General features: G+C 44.5%; 1 protein-coding gene across 1 annotated transcript; it reads left to right on the top strand.

Annotated features, from left to right (window-relative positions):
- Positions 1-1,545: 1,545 nt before the first annotated feature.
- tmc7 (transmembrane channel like 7) lies at positions 1,546-12,572 on the top strand. Its single transcript, XM_080523838.1, has 16 exons — positions 1,546-1,671; positions 2,870-3,134; positions 3,541-3,689; positions 4,494-4,649; positions 5,070-5,155; positions 5,492-5,637; positions 5,935-6,082; positions 6,494-6,679; positions 7,073-7,227; positions 7,932-8,046; positions 8,389-8,486; positions 8,789-8,972; positions 9,710-9,840; positions 10,738-10,893; positions 11,268-11,346; positions 11,684-12,572. Exons 1-16 carry the CDS (start codon positions 1,656-1,658, stop codon positions 11,882-11,884), a joined length of 2,271 nt encoding a protein of 756 aa, XP_080379964.1. The 5' UTR covers positions 1,546-1,655; the 3' UTR covers positions 11,885-12,572.
- The last annotated feature ends 207 nt before the right edge of the window (positions 12,573-12,779 follow it).

Below are 12,779 nucleotides of genomic sequence, written 5' to 3'. Positions count from 1 at the left end.
CGTCTGTGATGCATTCCATAGGGATGGAGTTCGTACAACTAAGCCATGCTATCTATCTAATCCATCACATGTTAAGACTCAATGGATGTCCTGTAGCCTACCTGAAAAGCCCCGGCACTAAACGTGCCACTGGCAAACTTGTTGTTGAGTAATTCAACTCCCTAAGGATTGTGTGTATTTCATTATTTATGAACACAGTGGATATGGTTTCTGCCGCATCGGTCCGGGCTGATCAGGGAGCAGTAAAGTAGAAACGACTAGGCTACTAGATACCACACTGAGAATCCGGAGGAAAAACCAATCTGACTAACAAATTAAGTAGACAAAACAGTCAAGGACATTCAGGCTAAAACAAAGCCATAGCTTAGTCCCTTTTTGTGATATCTTATTATCATGACAATGGTGCTTTTCCAAAGACTCAAACAGTCAAGTCAAGGTTGTACATAGAGTAATCATCAATACAACAATTCGTGACGTTAGAATTATAAGGTTCCATCTCCATTTTGGTCAAAATTGAGTTTTTTTACATAATCTGATCCATTAGGTGTTTATTAATGCCTGTGTGGTGTTATTTTTTTTAATGTTGACATTTTTGAGTTAGTAATTCATAAAATACAAAGGTTCCATCCCACAAAACATAATGGAATCAAAACTTTGACGCTCAATATCTCTGAACTGCCCTAAACGGAGATAGAACCTTATCATTCTAAGCTCACGAAATTACAATGAGCTACTATGTCTTTTTCCTCCAACCTACCTGATGATTTAGGTACAGGCTACCTGAGTGAGATCATGTCCAGAAATTAAAGATGTATTCCAAATTTCAGCTGCAACACAATAATAATCGTAGGTGGAGGTCCCGGTGGGCTACTGCGCTTGTCCTAGACGCGGCACGGTGGACTGAAGCTGTGGACCCGGAACTGTCTGGGGGCCTGAAGTCATAAAGGTAAAGTCCATTACTTTGAATACTGTATGCAAATCCCCTAGTATAGGCCCTGTACGCTGGTTTAATGACCAGCAATTCCTAATGACATTATCATCAGGTGAGCTGGTAATTAATTAGCTGAATGTGAGGCTGAACGCATGAATGCATGTGTGCACTGTAGTACCGTTGTGTGCAATATGGAATTGCAATGAGAGCCATGATCAACTTTAGACTTGGGACTTTGACCCTGAAATGTGTATTTGACATAAATGTTGTCATTTTAATAATAGCATCATTCATTATAATTATAAAACATTGTTCGTTTCATTTTCACAGCAGAAATAAATATGATTGATGGACGTGTGGCGTTTTGAGCACTTTTGATTGCATAGAAATATACGTCTAACAAACAAGAACAGTTTTGATCGCTGTCAACAAGATCATCTTTGACCGGGTCTGATGTCAGTACTGTACTCACATTTAATCAAACCAATAAAGGCGCAGCATTGGCTTAATAAACAATGTCAATCAATGATTTGTGTGTAATGGAAAAATCCTATTATCAATGGGAAAAATAGACCAGATCTAGTATTTGTATATCTATGAGCCCACAGAGTCTCCTGGAATTCAGGAAGGGAAGTTGTGTTGTCCCACTGGAGCGGCCGACTGCAGGGAACGAGTTGTCCCTCAAACGTTCTTTCAATTGAAACATATATGAGGGAACCATAACATGGAAGCCGACTCAGGTAACTCAATAACATCCATTTGTTACATACATGACATTGTAAATACTGTAACAAGGTTCGCTAAACAACTTTCCTGGTTATGATAGCTAACGTTGCTATGCTAGCCTATGCGGACTGTACAGCTTTGACGTTGTTAATAGAATCAACAGTGGCTTTTTGCATGCTTGAATTCCTGTTGTTGCTATTAAATACATGTTGTCAGTTTAACTTTATATTGTGTAAAGTTCAAGGGGTTAGCGAATAGGTGTGTGCGTGTGTGTGCGCGTGTGTGTGCGCGTGTGTGTGCGCGTGCGCGTGCGTGTGCGTGTGCGTGTGCGTGTGTGTGTGTGTGTGTGTGTGTCTCTCTGTGTGTCTGTGTGTCTGTGTGTCTGTGTCTGTGTCTGTGTCTGTGTCTGTGTCTGTGTGTCTGTGTGTGTGTGTGTGGTGGGAACATTTTTGTTTTGGTTGTATGGGATTGGGAATGTGTTAGGTGCCATTGTTCCCCAGATGACTCATTCACAGTCAGACATCATGCCACTACATGAGCAAAACTGTCCAAACATATCTACCGTATGTAGATTAATTCACTTCTCACTACAAATAAAGTTTGATCCTCTGTCCTATCATTCGTTATCTATTTATTATCATTTGTTATTATACCCATGCATATACACTCACTGGACACTTTATTGGGAACACCTGTACACCTTCTCATTCATTCAGGTGGTGTAATGGTGTGGGGAATGTTTTCTTGGCACACTTTAGGCACGTTAATACCAATCATCGCTTGAATGCCACAGCCTATTTGAGTATTGTTGCTGTCCATGTGCATGGCTACAATTTACCGATCATCTAACGGCTACTTCCAGCATGATAAACTGCAGCATCTCAAACTGGTTTCATGAACATGACAATGAGTTCAGTATTCTTCAGTGGCCTTCCCAGTCACCAGATCTGAATCCAATAGAACACCTTTGGGATGTGGTAGAACGGGAGGTTCACAGCTTGAAAGTGCACCTGAAAAATCTGCAGGAATTGCATGATGCAGACATGTCATCATGGACCAGAATCTCAAAGGAATGTTTCCAACGTCTTAATGCTACGAGGAATTGAGGCTGTTTTGAGAGCAAAGGGAGGCCCTACCCACTCTTGAGTATAGTGTTCCTAATAAAGTGTTCAGTGAGTGTATTCTTCCCACATATTGTTTTCTCACTGACAGTGTTCTACACGGACCGCAGCGGACCAGCCAGCAACCCCTTACTGGACCAGCTGCCCAGCTACCAGTCTCTGCTGTACCGCAGAAAGCCCTCCGCGTCGGGCGGCGCCAAGCGCAGGGGCAGCTCCCGGACCAGGAATGGGTCTTCCTCCAGCGGCAAATGGGCGGTAACGACAGTGACCAGGAATGAGGAGAAGCTGAAGACTCAGACGCTACAGAGACATGTCAGAGAACTGCCCAAATGCATGAGAGAGAAACGTCGAGACAAGTGAGACTTCTGGTTTCAAGTTTATTGTCACATCCCATTATACACGTATAAGAGAGTGAAATTCCTAGGCTTCAGTTCAGTATATGGTAATATGATGCGTCATTACACCTTGTCATCCGATTGATATACAGTCCCCTGCGTAAATAATGGACATTGTAACTGCCCCTGGTCATAGCATAGATTACTTTTTCATATGATGACTGATGGATAGATGATTCACTCACTTAGACAAATGTATTGTTGTAAGTCACTTTGGATAAAGCCGTCTGCTAGAGGCCAAAAATGTAATGCAAACGTTATACCGGTTTGAGAATTCTTACACCGGCCTGCTGGAGACAAATATACCTCTGTGAAAAATGTACAGTATATATATTTTTTATTGATTGATTGTCTGATTGATCACCAGGGACCAGCGTCTGGAGCAGGCGAAGGAGTTGAGCAGCTGGGGCCAGTGGAGGCAGAGCACCCGGAGGAACCTCCGCAGGCTGAAGGAGGACGCCCATGAGTGGCTGAGCTCACTGGAGCTCTGGAGAGGGGACATCCATGTCATAGAGGGTGAGGAGGAGGGAAGGAACTAACACACGCTCACGCACACGCACACACACACAGAATAATCTCCACAAGAGTAATTTGCACATGACTACATTAACGGCGGCAGTTACGACGGGTGTGTGGTTGTTTAGATGCTATAAAACAACATAGGCGTCTGGCAGCGTTTCACCTGCGACCGGCACGTCTCGCTCGTCTCACGCACACACACACACACACACACACACACACACACACACACACACACACACCATCATAAACATTCACTGCTCCATATGCAGAGTTGGACAAACCCCACCAGTCTCCTAATTCACTTAGGTGGATCTATGACAGAGATAGAAGTGTAAAAGGAATACAAAATCTGCTGAATATGAGGGAGATATGGTAAAGGACTTACCGGCTTACTTACTTGTGTTACTTACTGTACGAAGCCGTGAGGTGTTTTCAGTGCTTTGAGTGTGACATGTGAAACACATTTTCAGTGCTTTGAGTGTGACATGACGTGTGAAAACTGTGTAACATATATCTACACCCCCACAGGGATGGTTGGCACAGGGATCCTATCCTGCTACTGTTAAAATGGTTGTGCTTTCACACTGATCTCTCTCTCTCTCTCTCTCTCTCTCTCTCTCTCTCTCTCTCTCTCTCTTTCTGATATCTGTCTTTATTTCTCACTCTCGTGAACTATTTCGACCTCTCTGTCTGTTTTCTGTCCTCTCTCTCTCTCTCTTTCTCTCTCTCTCTCTCTCTCTCTCTCTCTCTCTCTCTCTCTCTCTCTCTCTCTCTCTCTCTCTCTCTCTCTCCACACAGGCATGTTTGGCACAGGGATCCTCTCCTATTTCTCCTTCCTCCGCTTCCTGGTCCTGCTCAACTTCATCATGTTCCTGCTGATGTTCAGCTTCGTCATGCTGCCCATGATCATCGCCCCGCACACCTCCGGGAACACCACCTACAACCAAGCGGATGGTAACCTTCATCATCATTGTCATCATCATCATCGTTATCACTGTTATGACTTGTAGGGACTTGGAGTCAGAGAGAATAGATGTAAATACAGCAGCTATGAATAGAAGGCACGTATTTGCAGAATCAATGTGGAACCTGCGCCGCGTCATTCACTTCCACGTGTGATGTCACAGTCGACGCATTGTTTCTCCAATGAATAGCAGTACCATCATACAGTAGCCTACTATTAGACAGCGCATTGCTGATCAGTGTTATGTTCTCTGTGGGGTTGGTGAATCCTTCCTGGGGCCATGATCGCAAGGTAGGCGGTTCGGTGGTTTGATCCCCGGCTGGCTACGTGTCGAGGTGTCCTTGGGCAAGACACTGAACCCCAAATTGCTCCCAATGATCATCATGGCATGTGTGGATGTGCTCCCCCAGGCAGCGTGTGTAGCGTGTACCCCAGCAGCTCTCGTCGGGGCCTGGTGGTCTTCCACCAACACATCACAGACCTGCTCTCAGGAGGGGTATGTGTTGTATTCACCTGTTGATGACAGAGCTTTTTGTTCATACCATGGGGGTATTCCATCAACGTTGCTAAAGGAAAATCCAGTCTTATTAGTATATATAAGTCTTGTGAAAATAAGCCTGGATTTTCCTTTAGCGACGTTGATGGAATACCCCCCTAACCTTGACCCCCCTGATTTATTGACCATGTATGCTAAAGGTCTGTTCTACACTATCACGGCTATTAGAACGTAGCCGATGGGATGTTAAATCATTGTTTTCTCACAGGGTTTGTATCCAATCTGACTTTATGATGTGGACTCTTCATGTGCGGCCTGGCCTTCCTCCTTTCCCAGGGCTTCCTGGAGCAGACCTACCTCTTCTATGGGTTCTATAAGGTGGACTTCATTTACTTCCCCACGTTGACCTACAACCTCCCCCTGGCCTACCTCCTGGTCACCATAGCCTACCTCTTCCTCAGTCTCATCTGGATCGTGAAGAGGTAAAGCTGTGTGTGTGTGTGTGTGTGTGTGTGTGTGTGTGTGATCAGATCAGATTAGATTAGATTACATTCAACTTTATTGTCATTGCAGAGTACAATGTACCAAAGAAATGCAGTTTAGCATCTAACCAGAAGTATAAACAGTGATATAGTGCAAAACCTGATATTGTAGACAAAATTGAGTTACGAAATTATAAGTACAGTAGGTAGTAGGTATTTAGAAGTATTGGATTCTTTGACGTCTACATTTGAGTTATAGGAGGAGTAATGTCTTCGTTTTGTTGACACTTCCCAAAGGTCTGCGTCTGGTTTCAAGCGTAACCTGGTGCAGGACGAGGACCGCTTCCAGAGCTTCTGTAACAAGATCTTTGCCGGCTGGGACTTCTGCATCACCAATGAGAACGCTGCCAGGCTGAAGAGGAGCAGCCTCCTCTATGAACTCAAGGTGTGTGTGTGTGTGTGTGTGTCTGTCTGTGTGCCTGCGAGCGAGTAAGTGATCTAAGGCCAAATCTGTCCTTAGATCAGGTGGGGGAAACTTCTTTACACGTCTCAGAGCTACACCTCTCCTGAATGTCTTTTGCGTGCGTGTGCGTGTGCGTGTGCGTGTGCGTGCGCGTGCGTGTGCGTGCGCGCGTGTGTGTGTGTGCGTGCGTGCGTGCGCCACACTCCCTCACTTCTTCCTTACCCTTCCCTGTGTGTTTTCAACAGGTCGGGTTCACTCTGATGTACAGTATGTAACAGCTGGAACACGGTCTGATTCCAAGCCACCCAGTGGTCTGCTCATGGACACAAGTGTCCCCTGCCCTCGTCAAGACCCTATAAGGATTTATTCAACTGCTTTATTGTCTCCCCCCAGACCGACCTGGAGGAGGAGAGGATCAAGCAGAAGATAGCCGACCGCACGCGGAAGGAGAAGTGCAGGATCTACATGATCCGCCTGATCCTGAACCTGTTTGTGCTGGCCGTGCTGGCCGCCTGCTTCTACAGCATCTACAGAGCCACCGTCTTCTCCCAGACCAAGGCGCAGATGACGGTAGCTAAGGTAGCTACTTTCTCCCCCCCCCCCACACACACACACACACACCTCATCGGAGGACGAAGTACTAAGTACTGTTTGCTGAATTTGTTCTTACAGTTTTTACATATACATTTTATGATATGATTTTAGGTGGAGGAATTACAATTATAAGTGTTTATAATCAGAAATTTCAAGACATGTCATGTTATTGACTGCTGCGATCTTGAACAGGTCTCGCTTGTAAACTAAACGTGTACCTCAATAAAGGGGAAACCTCGGTCGCAAAATCAATAAAATGCACACACTAGGGCCTTAGACTTCCTTTTTCAGAGTGACATATGATGGAGTTGTTGTGTTATGGTGATTTGTAGGTTCACTGTATCCATGAACAAAAGGCCCTTTGTTGTCGTGTGCCAGGTGCGCCAGGTGAATTTCTTCGTGGACCTGATTTACGAGTACCTCCCCTCCATCGTCATCACCCTGGCCAACTTCATCACCCCCGTCATGTTCTCCCTCATCATCAACTACGAGGACTACTCCCCCGCGTTCGAGATCCGCTTCACTCTGATGAGGTACAGTAGCGAGCTAGGCTAACCCCAGGCACTGCGGCGCTTCTGTGTTTTGCATACATGTTGTTGTCGATGGTGAACCCTGGTCTGTATAAATATAAAATATTTGCATGTTACATTAGCCAGCTTTCCACAGTGTGGCTTACATGGGGCCGTGATAGCGTTTGACAGTGCGTGCCAACGGCCAATTGCTTTTCCACACTACTCCCAGGGTTGAACGGTCCCTGCTCCAGGCCTGTTCGGTGCTTAAAACCTGGGCTTTTAGCAGGGGAAAGAATTAACACCCTCCAACCGCCAAATGCAGGTAGATTTTGCCATTGGCGAGTAGCCAACAAGGGTTTGAGAATACTATGTTTCAATTTAAAAAAACGAAACTGGATCGATCTGCAAAAAAAGAAAAGCAGAGTGGCTCGTGAATGTTCTCACCCGGCAGACACCGTGACTGGTAGACCTGGCTCTTAGCTTCCTCTACCACCCTGGCCAAATGGGGCGACGGGCACGGTTATGTACGGGTCCATAACATGGTCAGTGATGTGTATAGCTATAACATTGACCGTATAGTTATTAGGGTGATCGTGAAGTATTTTGTGGATTTAAGGTATTTACTCTTGAATGGATGATCTGGTGATTGGCAATATCGAGGCCTTGTTGGATTCCCCCTTCAATGAAAACATGATTTTCTCTCCCCCCCCTCCCTCCCTCCCCAGGTGTGTGTTTATGAGATTGGCCAGTATAGGAGTGCTGCTCTTCTCCCTGTGGTCTCAGATCACCAGGTGTAAGGAGGACCCCTGTATCTGTGGCTACAACCACGTGCTCTATTCGGTGAGTGTCTCAAACGCAGGGTGATGAAAGGGGATGAGGCCTTTTTTATAGAATGTGTAAGAATCGTGTCGCTCACCATGTACCGTACAAATATTTTCGGTTCGTTGTGAGACTATGGCGGGCCGCCACAGTCTAGGTAATTAATGGGAAACACTGAAGGACACAGGGAGATAGATAGATAGATAGATGTATTTCATGGAATGTTATTGTGTGTCATGTATCTAGATCTGGATTTTTTTCATACCTACAAATGGCTAATAAAATTGTTGACTTTGAAGAGGGCACCTCTGATGTAGGAATGTGTGACTGGGTTCCTAACACCCTGCCTGCATCTGTCCACAGTGCTGGGAGACCCGCGTGGGACAGGAGATGTACAAACTCATGGTCTTTGACTTCATCATCATCGCTGCTGTCACTATCTTTGTGGAGTTTCCCAGGAAGTAAGTCAGTCATATAAACTGTGTATATACATGTATACTGTATATCATGTCACATAATCCGGCATACAAACACAACAAAAGTGTTTTACAACTTACTTTTTGTTATTCTCTATTCACAGTTACAAAGAGTATAAACAGTAGATAATTACTAAGTGAATATGTTTTGCTGTAATACAGTTTTTATCCTCTTGTGTTTTTGTCTTTTTTTATTTTATCTGTTTGTATACAATTTATTATATTGCAGGCATCTTTGTATGAAATGTGCTATATAAATAAAGTTTGATTTGATTTTGATGTTATAGGCTCATAGTGAACCACTGTCACTGTGGCCTGGCTAAGTGGTGGGGTCAGCAGGAGTTTGCCATCCCTCAGAATGTTCTGGAGATGGTCTACGGCCAGACCATCTGCTGGATCGGCACCTTCTACTGCCCCCTGCTGCCCGCCATCTGCACCATCAAGTACTTCATCATCTTCTACATCAAGAAGGTAAACGTCCCCACAAAAAATCTGACCTTAGATCAGACTCGGGCAGGGGAAACTTTGAAACTTTGAACTGGGGACAAACTCTTCTCCGAGCAAAACCTCTTTCGAATGTATAATGGAAATTTGACCATACGGTCCTCAGGTGAGACAGGAAAACCAACAAGATGGTACACAGTATTTACTCGTTAATAAGGTTTAATCAAAATAGTTTGCAAAGTATTGACTTCTTAAACAACAGTACACAACAGAAGTGTCATGAGAGCTGTCTTGGCAAGAAGCCCCGAATTCCAGCTCTCACGGCCATTTTATACTGGACCAGATGCACAAGGTCAGCCGGCCCCCCTTTGAGGGTGGCGTGATTTACAGACAATGAGCTGGTGTGTACCTTATCTTTCTCAGTACTAGCAGATGGGCACACTATCTTGTCAAGTGGCAGATTTAACCCGGCCTACCCGGCAGAATGAGCACATTCTGTACTGAGAAGTAAGGTAAGAAGTAATCAGAACACAATATCCAAACTTGCATTCATGTAGAACTCCAGAGCAGTTAGATCAGATAACATACTGTTAACCTTTTAGTCTATGACGTTAGTACAGGAACAAATCAACTTAGGATATACTGATTATACACAGGAATGTCAGGAAGACACGTCAGAGCATTTTTAGCCATTACAAATGTTTGGTCTTTAGCCGCGCGTGCGTGTGTGAAAACACTCACCAACAAGTGTGTTGACTCCCCAGGTGTCCCTGATGAATAACTGCCGCCCAGCGACCCGCCCCTTCAGAGCCTCCAGCTCCAACTTCTTCTTCCTGGCTGTGCTGCTGATTGGCCTAGCCCTGGCCTGTGTTCCTGTGACCGTTAGCATAGCACAGTGAGTAAATGACTGCACTTTACCATAGCCTCTGTTGCCGTTAGCATAGCGCAGTGAGTAAATAACCACACATCACCATTGCCTCTCTGTTGCCGTTAGCATAGCACAGTGAGTAAATGACTGTACTTTACCATAACGTCTGTTGCTGTTAGCATAGCGCAGTGAGTGAGTGAATTACCACTTATAGGGCCGGTTTCACAGACAAGGCTTAAGCCTAGTCCTAGACTAAAAAACATCTTCAATGGAGATTTTACATTGAAAGTGTGATTTAGTCCAGGACTAGGCTTAAGCCTTGTCTCTGAAACCGGCCCTTAGAGTTTCACCATCCATGCTGCTGCCAAAGAGCGATGTGGCTCTCAAATGTTCTTTAGCTGAGTAACTAACTTAGAGCCTTCAAATTCTCTTCTGGCCCACCAGATCAACAGAACTATGTTTAAAACAGGGGAGGCTGGTGGAGGCAGAAACCGGAGGCCAAGCTCATTGTAATGCATGGAACAAGGAACGGCATCAAACCCACATGTTTGATACCAACCCTCATTCCATTCCATGCATTACAATGAGCCTGGCCTCCGGTTTCTGCCTCCACCAGCCTCCCCCTCAACTACAATCTAGTCCTGAAAGTTGATCTGGGTCAGTTATCCCTCCTCCAGCCCTACTAGTATGCTCCTAGACCTGTTCTTATGGCGGTCAGGGCTCTGTTGAGGGGTGATTGTCCATGTGGACAGTGCTGTGTGTTTTAATGAAAGGTGTTCTTATAAACTGTTGTATGGTATATTTATTTTCTTTTGAAAAGGGGAACCTGGCCTCAAGTCAGGTTGTTCCCTGTATAAACAAAACTTAAATAAAAATAAGAAATAGTAAATAAATAAACGAACCCTCTCAATCTGTCGTTACCAGGATCAGCTGTTCCCAGGCCTGTGGTCCCTTCGTCAACTTCACCACGTCGTGGGAGGTGGTCCCCAGGAGCGTGTCCCAGCTGCCGGCAGGATTGAGCATGTTCCTCTTCGCCCTCTCCTCCGAGGCCTTCGCCATCTCCTTCTTTGTCATGACGGGGTACGTGTGCGCTGAGGGAAATGTTGGCACGTCTCGTGTCGCTTATCATAATATGGCGATATGGCTCTTTCCTCCACGTGTTCGTTGTCATACGCTGTATTGTGTTTCTCTTACCCAGTTCTGGGGTCAGTTTAAAGTAGTACTTTTATCTTGTTTGAAAGTCCAGACCCACCCCTCTCTTAGACCAGCAAAGGTCTTAATTTAACGAGTTTCCGTAGTTCAAGAAGAGAAGATTGATCGACAAACATTGTAAAATCAATAGTTAGGGTTAGCTTTGTGGCTAGGTGGTGAGGAGAATGTAAGTATTACTTACGCTACAAAGCTTTCAGGAAAACTGATCCCTGTTTTGTTATATTGCCTCTCTTCCCTCTCAGCATGGCCATGTTTTACGTCATTGCGTTAGCCGGAGCTCACAAGAGAGTCATCAACCAGCTGAGGGAGCAGCTTGCCATGGTGAGCATCCAATACAAAACTGTGAAGAAGAAATTCACACACACTATCATACCCAGTACTTCTTTAGTGATCTCTAGTCATAATAATCAATGATTCAGCACTTAGTAAGATCATCGTCAGTGTTGATATGATATCATTCCAATCATTACAATGAGCCCATCCCTCCTATTTCTGCTTCCACTGATATTAATACATTTTCACATGCACAAAACATCACCATATGCCACTACATAAAGTGAATGTAGGCACTGACCTCCACCTCTGTGTTCCTGACCTCCACCTCTGTGTTCCTGACCTCCACCTCTGTGTTCCTGACCTCCACCTCTGTGTTTCCCAGGAGGGGCGAGACAAGCGTTTCCTGATCCGGAAGCTGTGTCAGGCGCAGCGGACGTCTGTCATAAGGTCCCTCGGCTCCCAGTCTCAGTCCCAGTCTCAGTCCCAGTCTCAGTCCCAGTCTCGCCCAGACAGGAGCTCCTCCAACAACTACAACAGCTTTGTCCTGGTCCAGCCAACTCCTGACTCTGGAACACAAGTCTAAAAGAACATGACCACTAGATGTCTTAAACACCATAGCTGGAAAACACTACCATTTTGACTGACACTAATTAACCCCAAGGGGTTTGGTACTATGTTTAACTACTATGTGCTGGTTTTGGAAAGCTTCGCCTATCTAGGCTGTTTGGTGTCGACCCGAAGCACATTGATATCAAGTATATATCTTGGGACCAATAGTTGAACCTCTCTGCTGTTACGGCCTTCTGTGGTGTATATGTTGCGTTTTCCTGTGTGCTATTTCCAATCTACTGTAAGTCCTAATACTGCTATTTTGTAATGTGATGGGAAGTCTGATGACTTAACTTTTCCTTCTAAGAAGGACTTTTATTAGGAGAACCACTATTACGCTTTGAATTGCATTGAGTAAAAGAAATACTCTTTTCCAAAGCTGGCATACTTTTTTACTGTGACCCATGACCATTAAACTTTCAGCACTTTAAACGTAATGCTATCTCGATCTTGATCTTATTCTAGTCATTTGTTTCATGTATATGAGCATTTGCGAACTCTATATTTGGGAATTCTAACTTCCACTAGGCTATACCAGGCAGAACTAAAAGATAGTTCTCTTTACTTCCACCTCTTCCACAAATGTTTAGTGGGTTCACTTGTCATCTCAAGTATTATACCAATGCATGCAATGTTTGTGGATGTACTGTTACATTTTAAATTCAACTAACACAATATTACTTTTGGTACTCCAAAAATATGTTTTGTTATTCTTATTTGAGTTGTGTTCATGCAAAACAAATAATGGAAATATTTTAAATAAAGTATGCTCATAATCTTACTTTATTGTTCTACTTTGTCCTGACACTGCTACCCTTTGAAGGCAGATCATTATCAAAACGGATGATCCTATCCTAGACTGATATAAT

Source organism: Nansenia antarctica (assembly GCF_963989245.1).
Source record: "Nansenia antarctica genome assembly, chromosome: 2".
Taxonomy (NCBI): Eukaryota; Metazoa; Chordata; class Actinopteri; order Argentiniformes; family Microstomatidae; genus Nansenia; species Nansenia antarctica.
This window is presented reverse-complemented; position numbering and strand designations above follow the sequence as displayed.

Coding starts and splice junctions, on each gene's coding strand:
- tmc7 (XM_080523838.1), top strand. Junction 6,083..6,493: donor GCCTCCTCTATGAACTCAAG/GTGTGTGTGTGT, acceptor GTCTCCCCCCAG/ACCGACCTGGAGGAGGAGAG. Junction 8,973..9,709: donor TCATCTTCTACATCAAGAAG/GTAAACGTCCCC, acceptor TTGACTCCCCAG/GTGTCCCTGATGAATAACTG.